This window comes from Paracoccidioides brasiliensis (assembly GCF_000150735.1).
Source record: "Paracoccidioides brasiliensis Pb18 unplaced genomic scaffold supercont2.3, whole genome shotgun sequence".
Classification (NCBI taxonomy): Eukaryota; Fungi; Ascomycota; class Eurotiomycetes; order Onygenales; family Ajellomycetaceae; genus Paracoccidioides; species Paracoccidioides brasiliensis.
The window spans coordinates 2,177,910-2,195,129 of NW_011371360.1; the positions used below are offsets into that span (position 1 = coordinate 2,177,910).

At 46.9% G+C, this 17,220-nt stretch overlaps 6 protein-coding genes across 6 annotated transcripts; 5 read left to right on the plus strand and 1 right to left on the minus strand.

The window, feature by feature from the left end:
* Positions 1-228: 228 nt before the first annotated feature.
* On the plus strand, positions 229-2,513 carry PADG_03041 (uncharacterized protein; the record flags this gene model as incomplete). Its single annotated transcript, XM_010760393.1, has 3 exons — positions 229-433; positions 517-2,252; positions 2,334-2,513. 3 exons carry the CDS (start codon positions 229-231, stop codon positions 2,511-2,513), a joined length of 2,121 nt encoding a protein of 706 aa, XP_010758695.1.
* Positions 2,514-3,089: 576 nt separating this feature from the next.
* Positions 3,090-5,056, plus strand: PADG_11535 (uncharacterized protein; the record flags this gene model as incomplete). Its single annotated transcript, XM_010760692.1, has 3 exons — positions 3,090-3,188; positions 3,340-3,471; positions 3,641-5,056. The coding sequence occupies 3 exons, from the start codon at positions 3,090-3,092 to the stop codon at positions 5,054-5,056; spliced, it is 1,647 nt and encodes a 548-aa protein (XP_010758994.1).
* A 1,236-nt stretch (positions 5,057-6,292) lies between these two features.
* Positions 6,293-7,999, plus strand: PADG_03042 (glycylpeptide N-tetradecanoyltransferase; the record flags this gene model as incomplete). The annotated part of the gene is made up of 4 exons (XM_010760394.1): positions 6,293-6,341; positions 6,395-6,887; positions 6,955-7,738; positions 7,802-7,999. 4 exons carry the CDS (start codon positions 6,293-6,295, stop codon positions 7,997-7,999), a joined length of 1,524 nt encoding a protein of 507 aa, XP_010758696.1.
* Positions 8,000-8,965: 966 nt separating this feature from the next.
* On the plus strand, positions 8,966-11,044 carry PADG_03043 (uncharacterized protein; the record flags this gene model as incomplete). The annotated part of the gene is made up of 1 exon (XM_010759943.1): positions 8,966-11,044. One exon carries the CDS (start codon positions 8,966-8,968, stop codon positions 11,042-11,044), a length of 2,079 nt encoding a protein of 692 aa, XP_010758245.1.
* Positions 11,045-11,811: 767 nt separating this feature from the next.
* Positions 11,812-14,073, minus strand: PADG_03044 (uncharacterized protein; the record flags this gene model as incomplete). Its single annotated transcript, XM_010760395.1, has 2 exons — positions 11,812-13,726; positions 13,817-14,073. The coding sequence occupies 2 exons, from the start codon at positions 14,071-14,073 to the stop codon at positions 11,812-11,814; spliced, it is 2,172 nt and encodes a 723-aa protein (XP_010758697.1).
* A 792-nt stretch (positions 14,074-14,865) lies between these two features.
* PADG_03045 (uncharacterized protein) lies at positions 14,866-16,402 on the plus strand (the record flags this gene model as incomplete). Its single annotated transcript, XM_010760396.1, has 5 exons — positions 14,866-14,972; positions 15,053-15,126; positions 15,188-15,388; positions 15,484-16,266; positions 16,338-16,402. 5 exons carry the CDS (start codon positions 14,866-14,868, stop codon positions 16,400-16,402), a joined length of 1,230 nt encoding a protein of 409 aa, XP_010758698.1.
* Between the last annotated feature and the right edge of the window lie 818 nt (positions 16,403-17,220).

A 17,220-nucleotide genomic window follows, 5' to 3' on the forward strand; every position in this document is an offset into this window, starting at 1 on the left:
GTTTCGCAGCACACGCAGTGCACAGCAACTCCAATTTCACTCTTTCTATCAGCAACATAGAATTTTAGATTAGACCATTAACGAGAAAAACAGGGGATCGCATTGCTTGTCCATTGGTTTCCCTGCATTATGCGTAAATTTCTGCGGCAATATAGTTAAAATCACTGCCCTGCAAATTGAGCTACAAAATATTCCCCTCTTCTCTTCCCGTCAAGCATGTCAGTCACGATGTCCACGTCGCTCCCATTCCGCGATATTAATCTGCTGGTTTCACCATCTCACTATGCCTTTTGCTCTCCTTCTTCGGCCTCTGCGCCCACGCTCGTTGTTGAGCGCCCAACAGGAGAGCTGCGACTGGAGAATGCTTCCGCCCATGGCGCAAAACGCGTCTCAAGCATCGCTGGAATCCTAGGCATCATCAAACTGAAGCTGGGTGAGTTCCAGTTAGTCATATTATTAATAATATAGGACGAAGGATACTCTTTTGCTGGGTGCTTGCGCTAACTTATCAATTAGACAAGTATATCATTGTGATTTCGAAGACACGACCCATGGGCAGATTGCGAGGTCATATGGTTTACAAAGCTGTTGCGACGGAATTTCTCCCCCTACGAGAGAGACCCCTCCATGACCCCGACGAAGATGCATACCTTAATTTACTCAAACAGTTTCTCCGCGCGGCGCCAATATACTTCTCATACTCCTTGGACATTACCAACAGTTTCCAGCGCCAATCGCAAAGCGATCCCTCCCTCCCCATGTGGAAACGAGCAGACGACCGGTTCTTCTGGAACAGATTCATCCAAACAGATTTAATAGACTTTCGATCGGGGGTGAGCGATGGAACAGGCGTGCGATATGGTCAGCTCTCAGATGTCGATCCATTCATACTGCCCGTCATTTTCGGAATGATGAACATAACTGCCACCAAAATCAAATCTACACCGTTCACCTTCGCGCTGATAACCCGAAGATCCAGACATCGGGCTGGCACCCGATACTTTTCACGCGGAATCAATGAGCAGGGAAATGTTTCAAACTATAACGAAACCGAGCAGGTTGTTATCCTGAACGATGCCACTGGTGGCATGGCAGGGTTCGGGGGTTCTGGAATGGGTAACGGGAAAGTGGAAGAGAATGCTGGGAAAGACCTTCAGGTGCTATCCTTCGTGCAAACTAGAGGCAGCGTCCCGGTTTACTGGACAGAGATTAGCAATTTACATTACACTCCTCATCTGCAAGTTCGTTCTGTGGATGTCGCACTGAATGCTGCACGAAGGCACTTCACCGAACAAATCCGGATTTATGGCGACAACTACCTTGTCAACCTAGTGAACCAGAAGGGAAGAGAAGAGAAGGTTAAAAACGCATACGAGCAGTTGATACACACGTTACTCACATCCTCCACTGAGAAAACAGACGCTGACGCCTTGCCCCCCGAGAAACTACACACTGTGGAGCCGACCCGGCATACCCAGGAAATGGATCGTCTTCACTACGTATACTTTGACTTCCATAACGAGACAAAGGGTTTAAAATGGCACCGTGCTGAACTTTTACTGACCCGTCTAACCGACGGGTTAATAAAAGGTCAGTATTTCCGAGGAATCGAAGCACCAGGCAACAGCTCCGGTCCATTGGATATCCGAACCCTTCAAACCAGTGTCGTACGCACAAACTGCATGGACTGTCTAGATCGAACGAACGTGGTGCAGAGTATGCTAGCTCGATGGACTCTGACACGCCAATTCGTCGACGTCGGCGTTCTTCAACCAGGAGAGTCAGCCAGTGATGACCCAATGTTCGAATTCCTATTCCGCAATATGTGGGCGGATAACGCGGACGTTGTCTCCAAGTTGTATTCAGGCACTGGGGCTTTGAAGACTGATTTTACACGAACTGGAGAGCGGACAAAGGCCGGTATGCTTCAAGATGGCAGGAACTCACTCCTCAGATATATCCGGAACAACTTCTTCGATGGCCCAAGGCAAGACGCTTTTGACCTTTTCCTTGGTGCCTATCTCCTCTCTGATTCTACGTCTGGTGGCAGTCTCCGGTTGGCAGATCGAAGGCCAATAATTATCCAGTCAGTTCCATATATACTGGGTGCAAGCATCTTCATGATTGTCGTGGCTACCTTCAGTCGTCGTCTTCCAGACTCTGCAGCCTGGCCATTGAGGTTATTCTTCGTATTCTGGTTAGCCGTTGCGGTATGGTGTTTGCGATTTGTATATGCCCATGGGATGCTTTATGTAAGTTTAACTCAGGAGTACTTCTACACCTTCGCGAAGAAGATACATGTTGCTAACACTCTCTTTTTGCTTTTGTAACAGGTTAACTGGCCTAAATTAAATACCCCGGCAGCAGCAATAGAGGGTTGCCTGGATGCCCTCGCGCACGCCCATAATGACAAACTCTTTGGGAAATTCGTCCCCGCGGCGGGAAGACACCATCGTGGATTCAGCAATGCGCGGGTGGGATATATGGAGGAAGGGAAGAAAAGGATTGAATAGAGCTTACTTTCTGTTGAACGCACCTTTAAACTATTTTTAATCCATACCTATTTCTTTGCTTCTTTCTTTCTTTCTTTTGTTCATTTGACTTTAGAGTCCTATATATTCGTTTCCAGCTCTTGTACTCATTTGCCCGCGTGTTCTTCAATTAATCCCCTCCTAGCGCTGTTCATTGTACGACAACCCCTTTGGTGAAAGCTCATTAGTTTAATTGTTACTTTTATTTAGGCGAGATACCGACTAAGATAGGTACTCAGTTTTTGCGCAGATTTTTGTTAACTCATTGGTACTTCCTTCAGTCCAAGAGGAGGTCTTGATTAATTCTTCGACAGTATTTCTACACCTAATACTTTCCACCTCACTTGAGCTTATTTCTTGTTATATGCTCCAAAAGACTCCCTAGTCAGTAATTACTCAAATTCCGCAGAAATTCGTCGTCCATCCAGCAAGGCCCCTGGTCCTGTCAATGCCAAGCCGCAGCAGCAGCACTCTACCAACCGCTATCAAAAAAATTTCACCAACCCGCAGTCCATCTCCCTGAACCTTCGTAAGCACATTCTGACGACTCTAATGGGCATGCCCTCCAGAGGGAAACTGAATTTCAAAATTTTAAAGGTTCAAGTCCCGGCACGGTGCTTCGCCAGGAACTTTGCGAAAATGGCTCGCAGCTATGAGGTTAGTCCATTTCCCGCAAAAGCCTCCTGCGATATCAATCTACTGATGCCACCGATTGATTGGCTCACAAACTTCAAAAAAAAAAAAAAAAAAAAAAGAGGAGGGGGGGGGGGGGGGAAGGGAACAAGAACTAATGAACGATTATGTATAGGATGCGATCGCAGCTCTCAACTCTCTACAGTCAAATTTTTCCACGATTAATGCTGTCAGAACAAGAGGTTCGAATAGGAATCGTCAAGCGATACCTGAGATGATCCAGTGGTGCCAGAAGATAGGATATCAGGTGTGCGGTCACCCTTTGCCGATTCTACTATTCATATCCCATCTCATCCCATGGTGCCTTCGCAATAGTACTCCTATTATCGTCAAACCGTTTGCGCATTCAATTTTCATGGGTCCTATTAGTCGAAATACCTAGATGATGAATAATACTAACTCGCTCGGAATCGCAGCCATCTGAATTTAACCGATTGAATATTATTCACATCGCTGGAACAAAAGGGAAAGGATCAACCTGCACATTCATATCTTCGATCCTAAACCAATACCTACCAATATCATCTGAATCCTCAGTGGATGCCCGCCCACCAACGATCTCGAAAGTCGGGCTATACACATCCCCGCATCTTCGATTCGTCCGCGAGCGCATCAAGATCAACAACGATCCCCTCTCCGAACAACAGTTTGCGAAATACTTCTTTGAGGTATGGGATAAACTGGAAGCATCAGCTGCTGCGTCAGGTAACGATCCCAAGGATCCCGCCGGGAAACCTGCCTATTTCCGCTTCCTGACACTTATGGCCTTTCATACATATATGTGCGAAGGAGTGGATGCTGCAATTATCGAGTGTGGCATTGGCGGCGAATATGATAGTACAAATATAATTGATATGCCGGTTGTGACGGGAATAACAAGCTTGGGGCTCGACCATCAATCCATCCTGGGTAACACCATTGAGGAAATCGCCTGGAATAAGGCGGGTATCATGAAACCTGGTACCAAGGCATTTACTGTTCCACAGCCAGAAGGTGCAATGACCGTGCTACAAAATCGAGCTGTGGAGAAGGTCTCAGAGCTTCATGTCGTAACAAGCCACCCTGAGCTGACACCTCTTGCTCCAGCCGCCATACGATTGGGCCTTTCAGGGGAATTCCAATACAAAAACGCAAACCTAGCTGTTTCCATTGCCGGCTCCTTTCTGAGATCAAGGGGCCTGGAAGAGCTGCCCGTCGATATCAACAGCTCCCCACTGCCCGAAAAGTTTAAAAAAGGTCTCGAAACCACCCAGCTAGGTGGTCGCTGCGAAACGCGCCTTGAGAAGAATATCGCCTGGCACATTGACGGCGGCCACACGCTGGACAGCATAGCAGCAACGGGGAAATGGTTCGCCTCCGAACAGGCCTCACTGCTGCATTCGCTAGGGAACTCAAGGCCCAAACCCCTCATCCTCATTTTCAACCAACAAACCAGGGACAGCGTTGGCCTCGCCCGCGCCCTCCATAATACTCTCTCCCTCTACTCCGCAAACCTTACTTTCACCCACGCTATCTTCTGCACAAATGTCACCTTCAAGCAATCCGGATACCGACCCGACCTCGTTAGTATGAACGCCAACTCATCAGAGGTGGCATCGCTCAGAGTCCAAAAGGCGCTAGCGCAGGCATGGAAGGAGGTATCTCCATTAACCGATGTGCTGACGAAATCTACCATCGAAGAAGCGGTGGATGTTGTCAGAGAGATTGCAAAGGCGGAGGCTAAGAGCCGGGAAGGAGATGATGCTACTGGTGATGAAGTTGCAGTCTCTGTACTTGTCACGGGCAGTTTGCATCTTGCTGGTGGACTTTTGGAGGTCTTGGAAACCACGTAGGCTTGACGAGAACTCATTCTTTTCCTATTTGACTATCGTTTAGTTTATCACCAAAAAAAAAAAAAAAAAAAAAATCTGTGAAGGAAGCGGGGCATATGAGTGTATAATCTCCTTCTGTTACCTCCCTGTGAAGCGTTTTCAACAAATATCCCTTATTTTCGCGTCGTTTCTTTCATGATAGCTCAACTGCAACACTTTTGGCGCAATGCGGGGTGCTTGTTACTTCATAGGATAATGCTCTTTTCTCTTTTCACTCCTATACCGCACACCTTATATAATATGTAGTATGAGAGATGAACAGTTTCTGCGCCCAATTATGGTCAGGAGAGGCGTATCCTGCGTCTGAAAGGGCAACATGTCTTTCCATGTACACCAACAAATCCCGTAATGTGTTTAAGATCCCGATATGACCAATTCCTTGCTTTATCAAAATTACTTCAGATCGCAAGCATACATATAGGACAGTGGAATCGAACCCGCCGTATGGATACAATAAGCGACAACAGTGATTTAACGTGGTGCCTGAATTCGAGCCATTTCAAACTTAGATTTTTAACCTGAAATATCTACACTTAACTACCACTTTTTATTAAATTAAATCAAACTAGGTTCAGGACATCTTATTCTTGTATGCGTGCGTTACAATTGCTGCACCTCTGCGGCACTCATACGTATGGCCTAGGCTCTTCTGCTGGCAGAGGTGGTTTAATGACAAACTGTTCAACAGGCTCAGCATCTCCTTCACATTGAATTCAACAGCTAGATCTCAAATGCTTTCGCTTCTCTTTCTCATTCATGAATAGATCTTGATCTTGCTTCTTCATAATAACTAGTCGTGATTGATCATTTTATACTTGCAGATCTTGATAATTTGATCTAAACTCTTCTCTTAGACTGTGAGAAGAGCTTTCAAGCTTCTATCTCATAAGATTTCTAATCCTATTCATCTGCTGATATGGTTTGTGAAAAATTTCTAGATGTTTAAAGAATTAGTTGGTTGCCCGATCGCTTGGAAATTACGGTTTATGTGCTGGCTGACAAAGCTTCCCAGGCGGGCGGCTAACTAGTTAAAACTAACTAGTTATCCCCGCCAACCATCTCCCACTCGATATATCAAACGCAGCGGTCCGCGCCAGTTTACCCGTTTATCTGGCGTCCGTCCCACCCTCTGGTAGCACCCTAACTGTTCCAGAGCCCTGACCAACCTTTCGCTGGAAATTGGATTTCTCAACAGACATGCCAGAACAAGAGGATAAGAAGATCGTGGGAATTAGTGATGCAGATGGTACCTCACCCACCACGTCGCCAGAAGCAAGCAAACAACTAATAAGTCTCCAGGAAAGAGAGAGAAGGAGAAAAACAAATCACAGAATGATAATGTTACCATCACAAATCCTGCCGCAAAACTTACACCCAGCATGACAGAATCATTATTAGAGCTCAACCCGGCCCTGCGAAGTGAGCTCGCTGGTATGGATAGGGAAAAGGCAACAGAAGTACTGCGCCAGATGAACATTTCGGATTTCCTTACTGGTCTATCTGTGAATCCAAGGAATCAAAAGGACATGGCATCATTTAAATTCTGGCAAACACAACCAGTTATCAGGTTCGAGGACAGGGAGAGCAAAGAACCCGACGGCCCAATCAAAGTAATTGATCCTGATAAGGTTTCGAAGGAGCCCGATGCTCTTCTTGAGGGGTTCGAATGGGTGACGCTGGATATAGATGATGAGGAGGAACTGAAGGAACTATATCAATTATTGGCCAACCACTATGTGGAGGATGGTAGTGCTATGTTCAGATTTAACTATTCGCGTGACTTCCTGAATTGGTGCGTAGTTATCTGGTTCCCTTCCCGCTGTTGAAAACTGATGTGATGATGCTAACATGACTTCAAGGGCCCTAAAAGCACCCGGGTGGAAGAAAGAATGGCATGTCGGTGTCAGAGCTACCAAGTCTCGAAAGCTCGTTGCGTCTATATGCGGTATCCCTGCCGACATTGTAGTGCGCGGCAATCATCTGAAAGTCACTGAAATCAACTTTCTCTGCATACATAAGAAACTTCGGGCAAAAAGACTTACACCGGTCCTCATCAAAGAAATCACCCGGCGTTGTTATCTGAAAGGTATCTACCAGGCTATATATACAGTAGGCATCATGTTGCCAACACCAGTCAGCGCATGCCGATATTATCACCGGTCCCTAAACTGGCTGAAGCTGTACGAAGTTGGCTTCTCGCCCCTGCCGGTTGGCTCGACCAAAGCAAGACAGGTCACGAGGAACCACCTACCAAGCAGCACTTCCACAACAGGTCTACGACCAATGGAACGCAAGGACATTGACGCCGTCCACGATTTGTTGAATCGATATCTCCGACGATTTGCGCTTTCACAGATTCTCAGCCGAGAAGAAGTAGATCATTTACTGCTCCATAAAGAGAAACCCGACACGGAACAGGTTGTATGGAGCTATGTCGTTGAGGATCCAGAAACAAATAAAATCACAGACTTCGTCTCATTCTACTCGTTGGAATCCACCGTCCTCCAAAACCCGAAACATGGCAATATCAGAGCGGCTTATCTCTACTACTATGCGACGGAGTCTGCATTTGCGGAGAAAGAAAAGGGACTTAAGGAAAGGTTGCAGCTGATCGTGAATGACGTGTTGATTCTTGCTAAGAAGGTGATTTCATCTCAGAATATATTAACTTTTTCAATGACCATAATTCTAACAAATTGGGAACAGGAAAATTTTGACGTCTTCAACGCCTTGACTCTGCACGACAATCCACTTTTCCTTGAAACACTCAAGTTTGGCGCTGGAGATGGCCAGCTCCACTACTATTTATTTAACTACAGGACTGCACCCATTCCTGGAGGAGTGAACGAGAAGAACCTCCCCGACCCGCGGAACCGTGGTGGTGTTGGTGTCATCCTTGTCTGAGCTGAGGCGTGGTTGGGGTGCAAGATTGAAAATGAAGGACATGACAGGGCCGTATGAGGAAATGGTGGATGCTGATTCAGAGTGCCTGTGGGGCCTGCATATTACAATGACATGGCATAAAAATGAACCGCATTAGGTTGGACTATAGTGGATGGTGTAACCAGGTGGGAAAAAATTTGCATGGATCTGGCTCTGGGAGTTTCCTTTCTACAAGCCAATGGTTATTATCAAAATGTGCATTTCCGATATCCAAACTGTCGCCCCATTTTACCCAGGTAGAGGCAAATAAACCCAACAATTCGTCAATTTGTCAATCAATTGATCGCTTCTTTTCGATACCTACCCCAATACTCATTGGTTCGAGATTCTCACTTGCGCCTAAAATTACACAGCCACGTTTTAGCCAAGACCAGTTTGCGGGCATAAACATTCATCCGACATCACGTGGTTCCTTATTTGCCTCTATTTCATCACGTAAGCGCCTATTTGAGGTTTGGGATCAAGAATTATCCCAACCTGGCATTGGGATACAAGTATTGTTTATATATCTCTCTGTGTGAACCTCCTGCTGTGTCGAGCTTGTGTGGCCAGAGTATCCCTGTAGAGCGACACATCCTCCACTGCGCATATGCCGAGCTGTCCTGCTTCCTTTGCTCTCCGATGAGCTGCATAATCCTTATCTAATCTTGTTTCTACCCACCAGGTACCTATCTGGTGTCGACACACGAGTTTCTTACAGCTTGCCGGATGGGAGGGCAGATCTTAATCCAATGAAACCCCTTGTATTTCTATAATTTGAAATTGACTCTGTATACTGCTCCTATTGTGCAAACAATGGGTGCTTCTCAGTCAACCAACGGCCCGGGCCAGAAAACAACCTCCGGTTAGCTCTCTTGTTCCTATTGTCTGGTCACCGCATGCCTCCACATTCCCGTTTGATTTACTTCTGAAATTCATATGTTGTTTATGACCGGAGTGGGTAGGGATGTTGGCAGCATGTTAACTGTTCAAACAAACTTTATAGTCGAGGAATTGAGCAAACGTCTGGCATACCGCTTCGCAAACAAATGCTTCACCCCACTTGAACTTACCCATCTGAAAGACAACTTCTTCTCTCGGGCCCTAGACCAAGGAGGCATTCGCTATTGGAATGAGGAAATATTATCAGAATTCTTGGGTATCCCCGATGGCGCAGGGTCGGCAGCATATGTTACCAGTGATGGATCTCTCGATGCTGGACCCGTCATCTTTCGCATGGTGTCATACCTTGGGGCGTTTCCATTTCACAACACCATGGCACCAAGCGTATTAACATTCGAAGCTATGGTAAAAGTGATTGTGCTTCTTACCGAAAGATATGGGAAAGTTTTGAAACGAGGGAGAAAGGATCGAGTAAAACTACTTTTCGGCAGTCTGGCGGATGTTGGGCGGAGGGATATCGTTGTTCAACTCCAAGAAGCCGCAGAAGACTCGTTGGAGTTGATTGGCGAGGCTGGCCCTGGCTCTGATCGCACCTTCACGCATCCTACGGGATTTTCCGTCGATAAACCTGCTCATGACGATGATGGAGAGGAAGATGATGATGACCTGGCTCTTGCGGCCCTGGAATCACTAGATGCGATTGAGATTTTCAAACACGATCAACGGATTGATAAAACTGTCTATGAGTCGAAGATTTCTATAAATACCTTCCGGCGACTATTAGCATTTCTCATGGTCACAGCTCCACTTCGACCGCTGGGAACAATTTCGAAATATACGACGGGGTTAAGCAGTTCAATTCTAGAGACGGTAAATGAACAGGTAGAAAGCATTCTTGCTGCGTTGGCCTTGGACGATTTAGAGGGTGGCATTGGGTATAAATCATTTTCCGAATTGATATCAACCTCTCTCCCGTACCTATTCGACCCCTTGACCCCTCTATTTGAGCATCTCCTGTTTAGTAAAAATCTCGACGTCACTAGAAAACGACATTCCCAGTCCCAGAATGACCCTGCAGCTAAGCCAGTTCCAACACCACCTTCAACTCCTCCATCGTCCCCTCCCCTATCCCCCGTTATCTTAAATGGTGGGTTTGACTCCTCCATTCTAAACCCAACCCTCTTGTCCCATCTATCATTCTTCCTTTCGACCACTGCTCAAATTCCGAACATCTTCCGCAATCGGACGCGACTCCATCCTGTCTTCTCTTCGACAGAACATGGCGAATCGTTAACGTCCTTCTCCCACCATGTCATGACATGGCAAGCCCCGAGTATACTTTTAATCAAAGGCGTAGTGACATCAGAATCTGACGAAGAACAAATAACCACCATTGGAGCTTATCTTCCCCAACCCTGGAAACAATCCTCATCGAATTCCTCCCGGAGGTCGTCTGATGTTCCCGATCAATCAACACTTCCCTGTCTCTTCGAGCTATCCCCAGTTCACACCGTCCTCCAGGGTTCCCCTTCCCTCTCCTCTCTTAAACCAAACATGCCCATAACCTACTTCTCCACCAAAACTGGCATAGCTATTGGCTGCCAAATCCCCCCACCCTCCCGAAAATCCCTGGGAGCTGATTTTCTTCCCAAACCCAGCGGCGGCGGCAGTCTCCTCATCGACCCCGCCCTGGAAGTTGCCACTTTGGTGATATCTGATGGCCTCAACGGGGAAGGCGTATTTCTCCCACCAGGAATTTCAGCCCACAGCGCCAGCAAAAGCGTCTCCTGCACAACCCTAGCAGCATCAACAGCGTCCATATCTGCCTCAAACCATAACACCACAAAATCCATCTCGATTTACAGCCTCGAGGTGTGGGGCATTATTCCCTCTCAATCCCTCAGCGTGCAACTTGATTCACCTGGTTCCTTTGTCGAGAAACAAGACGCTATCACTCAGCAGCGCGCACAATGGGATTTTGAGGCGCGAGAAGCGGAACGCAGAAAGGTGATTAATATGAAAGTGGGCGTTGGGGAATTAGAGGAGCACTCTGGTAGGGCGCTGCTCGAAATGGCCGGGATTGTTGGGGATTCCCAATATTCGGGGTTAAGGCACTTGAGGTAGGGAGATGGATTCGATTGGTTAGGAGAGGTGCTGGCAGTGGCTTTGTTTTCTTTTCAAGGTTACTGATTTTCTAATGATCGATGCGAAATGAGTGTATGTGGCAGGCCCAAATTTTATTTTATTGTTGTTTTGCATTCCCAGAGTGTTTCCTCTTGAGTTTCCCATTTCCCCTCTTTCAGCTGTCAGCTTAAAACTGATAACGTTTTCTTCCTGCCTGCGTATGATGTGAAAAAGGTTCTTTCCCCTTCTACTTGTACCATTCATTTTTTACACAATTCACTTTTTGACCCGTAAAATAAATATATGGGATACTTTGTTGCGAGAAAGAATTCCCTTCAAAGATCAGCAGTATTGGCGGTTTTTAATGGCTACCTTTCTCCGATATATCAATGCTATGAGTAGCCATTCTATTCTCTAAAAGTCCCGAAAATCATACCATCCCTACGGAGTCACGCTAAGAGAACCTGCAGCGTCGATGATATGACGGTGAACTGTCAGCAAATTCCCCCTCTCAGCAGTCGTGTGCTTTTCCCTTGAAGATCTATGGATAGGGCGGATGTTGGTGCCCAGGCACGTCCCCACGCAATCCAGAATGGAAAGAAACAACCAAGATGAAAAAAAGGCAGATAATTTAAATAAAAAATTAATACTGCATATAATACATCGTGTCTCCACACTCCCATAATTCAATGAGAAACAAAATAAGGGAATCAATGGGATGGATAGGATGGATACCTTCCCTGCGCTCGAATCTCATCAAACGAGCTTCACCGGAACGGCACAATCCCACTAGGCATATCATAAAACTCCTTCAGTTTCTCTTCAACCTCCACAGCCTCAACATCATCCCCTTGATTAGGTAAAATATTACCACCATCCTCCTGTTTGACAGCCACGCCATTTTCCGGCCCGCTGTCCCCACGGCCCTTGCTTTTGCTCCCAACACCACATGCTTGCTGGTCTCCTATGAGCTGCGCTGGTTCATTACCAGAACCATTTTGAGTGGAACCTTCGTGCGGCAAGCGCAGGGCGAGATATTCGATATCAGCTCGCTCCATGCGGTCCATTATATCGTTCATGTATTGACGGACTTCGGCAGGCGGGTTGACAACGCGAGCCAAGGGTTCGAGAGTGCGTGGATTGTTGGCGCGTAGACGCATGGTTACGGGTTGGTAATATTCCTTTATTTTAGGTTTTGGGGGAGGCTTTCCTTCTGTTGTTGATGTTGTTGTTGTCGTTTGTGCTTCGGGCTTAGCGGCAATGTGTTTATCAGGTTGAGGAAGTTGGGTTTCTGGATTGGGAGTTCCTTGATGCGGCACAGGGGTGTTATTATTGATTGATGTATCCGTGGGGGCTGGAGTTTCGGTTGCCGAAGCCAGCTTGGACTTTTTGGATTTTCCTTTCCCTCCAGCAGCACTATTCGACGAATTGGGCGGGGGAGCAGAAGGATCAATCTTCTTTATAACAAGAAATGATGCGATGACGGTTGTGCCGCCGGGGAAATAGTCAAGGATGGTATTTGCGGGGAAGAGATATCTATCCCCAGTCGTTGAATGACTAGAATGATTACCGGCTGGAGTTGGTGCCAGAAACTCAAATACAACTGCCTTTGGATCTACTTTCTGGGGAGGTTGAGATGATGAATGTTGGTGAAAGTGGGTATTCTGCGGCGGGTGTTGTTGGGTATTTTTAGATCGGATCGGTTGTGCAGGTGGCTGATGTCCGTATGTAGTATATGAGGACGAAGAAGCGCGAGCAGGTGGGGGGGGGTTGGGAACGCTTGGTTGCTTTGAATGAACCGAGTGAGACTGATGTGATGGTGGAGGAGCTGGGTTTTGCGCTGGTGGGCCTGATGCGAGAGATTGTCCCTGCTGCTGGGGTTCTATATGAAGAGGGTTATGATGAGCCTCAGCTTGTTTTCTGCTAGCAAGAATCGCATTCAACTCGTCAATGTGAGCCTGGAATGTCCGTAATTGCGCCTGGCTCGCCTTGCTCGATGCCACAACCCGCATTAACGCCTTCAACTCTGGGTTAGAAGCAGCGCGAGTTGCTAACATCTGAATGACAGGATCTGGACTGGTTTTGACGGGCTGTGGGGACTCCGGTGGCGGTCTATAGGGGTGGTCTTGCATCGGAGTTACCTGGGAAGGGCGGGCTTGAGAGGGTTGACTTTGTGTCTGGCGGCTTTGCGAATGGGATGTTGGTCCTTCAGGTCGTGCATGTGGAGTTGATGCTTGAGCGGGAGCGGGAGGGGTATTTTGAATCGGTTGTTCAAACTGATTCTGTGGGGGCTGTGGGGGTGGCCGTTGGGCAGGAGGGGTAGAAGCTGGAGGAGTATGAGAATTCGGAGAATAAGGCTGACGTGACTGGACTGGGGAAGGATAGGGTTGGTATTGATGGAAGTTGTTTGGCGGCGCATATTGAACAATGGGTCGTTGTTGAGGTGCATATTGAATCGGCGCTTGGCCTTGTGGATTTCGTACGGTATAGAGCATAGCTTCAAAATGGTGAGGTTCGATGACGATGCTACAAGGTCCTAGTTTACTCATGGACTCTCGTGGAGGGTTCTGTGCCAGTTGGGGCTGCAATTTCTTCTTGGAGGGTTTGGTCCAGTACTTCTCAAAAATGCAGTCATTGAGCCATTTCACTCTTGATCGTTGAAGCGCAGCAGCCAGCACAGCACTAAAGAGGGAAAAGAAAAACAATCAGCACGGGATATCCCACTTGGAATACATTAAAATCAACCGCAAGACGGAGTTGCTAAGCGCGTACCTCTCCGCGTAGGACTGATATTCCCGTAATGAAGGACAGCTTGGTTGGGGCTTGGAAAGCGTGGGCAGCGGGCTTCCATCACTAATCTTTGTGGGAAGAGTCTTCTTCTCTGGCTCCGGCGATTGAGGGACGGTAGGAGAAGCAGAAGCCTTCCTCTTGGATGGGGTTGTATCCCGCTTAGGAGCCGCCTCCGAGACCCTCCTCTTTGCGGCGGCGGACTCCCCACCGCGAGGAGGGAGTTTCCGCTTTTCACCCATAGCGATTCAGTCGCGTTGCCTGGAACACGATCGGAACGTGTACGTAGTCATTTACAAGTGCATCGGATATTGCACATGGGGTTGTTCCAGAAGAACCGCGAACCATGGATGGGGTGAATGTGAAGGAGGTTTGTCCATATATCTTTTGTCTGAATGGTTGACGAGCGGATTCACCTGCAATCCACGTGACCAACCAAGCGGCTCCGGATGTGTATTGGATGTCAGCATATTCACGATATCTGCAGAACAACCAACACAACCCATCTGAGAATGAAGAATAGAAATGTAAACTCGTGGAATCGGATTTTAGCCAAAAGGAATCTACTCAGGTCCGAGGTAGCAGTGCATTTCTTTGGACCTCTCAAGCCGAGTCTACTTCACGCTCAAAGCTCTTTTGAAAAGCCTTCCAGTATCGCTTTTGTTTTAGGGCTTTGACTGGCTGTTCAGTAACCCTTAAGAGGGTTTGAGAAGTGGAGCTAAACAATTTACTTACCTGATTGTTCTTGAATATCCGGTACGTATTGCTTAGGCCGTGATCTTGGATATCAGTTGTTTCATCTTAACTTGTGTGTCGCGTTCCTGCAACTCATCTTTCATTCGTGGGATACTGTGATGCGGAACACTCTGTCCCTTTTGTGCACCGCTATCATCTTGAGCGCATCCGGTCTCTTATGGATGGGCTATTAGGGCCTCGTACTGTACATCTTCATAGACGTGTTTGCGAAACAGCATTCCTCGGCATTTGCAATTTTCTGTCCAGCTACTAATTCACAGTTAAAAAGACCTAGAGTTATGGAACTCGCCCCGATATTCAAGAAAGCCTACTGGTTCCTGGCTTGTGCGGGCCTCGTATATGTCCTGGGTGTATTTTCATTGACATACACTTCTATTCAACGAGCGTATGTTATTTGCGCTGTAATGAGTCAAATGTCAGCAAATCGTTGAATATTACTTTTCTGACACCCCCATTCTTCTCTAGGACACTCTATATGCACAAGCTCAACCCTACATATATCCAGGATGTCAATGATGCGGAGTATTTTGGATTCTTAAGTGACACGACCTCCATTGCTCCTCTTCCCTGATTTCACCTATTTTGCATTGACAGTCGCAGAATCCCAGGTCCAGCCTTTCAATATTCGCACCCCGGATAATGAGAACCTATACGCATGGCACATCCTCCCTCCATATCTATGCAAAAAATATGAAGAATTGCTTCTTGCCAATGCTTCTTCCGGCCCTGCAGAAGATGTGACCAAGACCATGACGTTCAAACTGTTGGCTGAAGATCCCAACGCAAGAGTGGTTATTAACCGTATGCCACCCCGTGTTGACTTCACACCCTCCTCCTGTTCTCCATTTGTAATCAAGTCCGCACATATATATCAAAACCTTACGCTTTTATGGTAGTCCATGGAAATGCTGCTCATATTGCAAGCGGCTATCGTCCCCAAATATATCGTAGCTTCCTCGGAGCATCTACTCCAGAGCATCCCGTACACGTTATCGCATTCGACTATCGCGGCTTCGGCCTATCCACGGGGTCACCGACCGAAGATGGGTTGATAACCGACTCTCTCGCAGTGATCAACTTCCTCACCTCGCCACCGCTTTCCATTCACCCATCCCGCATCGCCATTGCAGGGCAAAGCCTTGGAACCGCAGTCGCAGCCGGCGTCGCTGAACGATACACATTCGGTAACCCTTCATCGGTACCAGACCCACTTGCAGGTTATGTCTTATTTGGGGCTTTCGCAGACCTACGAACACTCATTGCCTCCTACAGCCCTATGGGAATCTTCCCTCCCTTACTCTCAGCATTATTACCATATCCCAAGTTTCAAAACTACATCCTGAGCCACATGGTAGATTCATGGGACTCTGCATCTCGCTTTGGACGCCTGACTGGCGTCAATCCTCAGCCCGGCGATGCTAATTCTGCCCGTGCAAACCAAGATTTTAATCTTGCAATAGTCCATGCCGCGAATGATTTTGAGATCCCGTGGCAGGATGGAATGCTATTGTATGAGTCTGTTGTGGGAGGCCACAATCCTAATGCACTAGGAAACCATGTGCAAGACTATGCATCAAGTGATGGCGTTGTTCAGGTGAAGGTCTGGGAGAGAGAACTTGAAGCAAAGACTGTTGTGAGGAGGGTCAAAAGAGTACGGTGGGAACGAGTCCGATATGGAGGTGAGTCTCACTCGATTTACGCATATACCAATTTAAAAATTTGTTCCCATATGCTTATCATCTTCCTTTAGGACACAACCAAGTTGCCGCAACCGCTGGAGCTACTGTCGCAATCATGCGAATTTTCGATAAATAGGATAATACAGACGAAACTCCGCACTTTTAACAGCCATAAGAGAACCACGAAAAGAAATAACGGACACGACCTATCCATGAGACATGCTGCGAGCTTGGTATAGTTATCCCTACATAGATTCCTCCATAAATACAATAAACGTGACCAGTCATTCAGAGGATGGATCAAGTTCGTGTATATACTTCACGCTTTGTCCCTGCGTTTTCCTTTCTCCAATTGATTCACCAATAATAAAGTCTACCCCCTATTTTTTCTTTGCCTTTCCTTTCTAACTTGATGAGTATACGGGAATATTCACTATTTGAGTTTTATCTCTCTCAAGATATGAAGGCATCCGAATGGAAAGCCTTAGAATAAGCCGACAACCAATTTTTCAGTTGAAGGAACCGGAGGATTGGATTGATCATTTGCAAGACCATTCTGTGTTCTACATAAGGTAAAGCAATTTTTTTTGGAGAAGACCCAGCTCTCTCAATGTGTATTCCCCATTCTCCAAATCCTGCCAAACGTAATGGACGTAATGAGCATCATATTAAACAGGATGAAGGAAAAATTCCTATTATACATTGTGTTTATGTCTAGACAAAAAAAATGGAGACAGACACCGCTCCTCCAGAAAATGAAAATGCTTTAACAACGTTAGTTTTGAAGACAGGAGTTGAGAATGGGAATCTATTTTAGAAGGGGTTTCGGAACAGCGGTCAGTGCTTGATGTCGGTGAGGGTGGAAGATTAGATGAATCATCTGAGAGGTATAAGATGCTGCTGCGGTTGTTGCAACAGATGCTGATCGTGTCTGTTCGCAGGGTGGTATGTAAC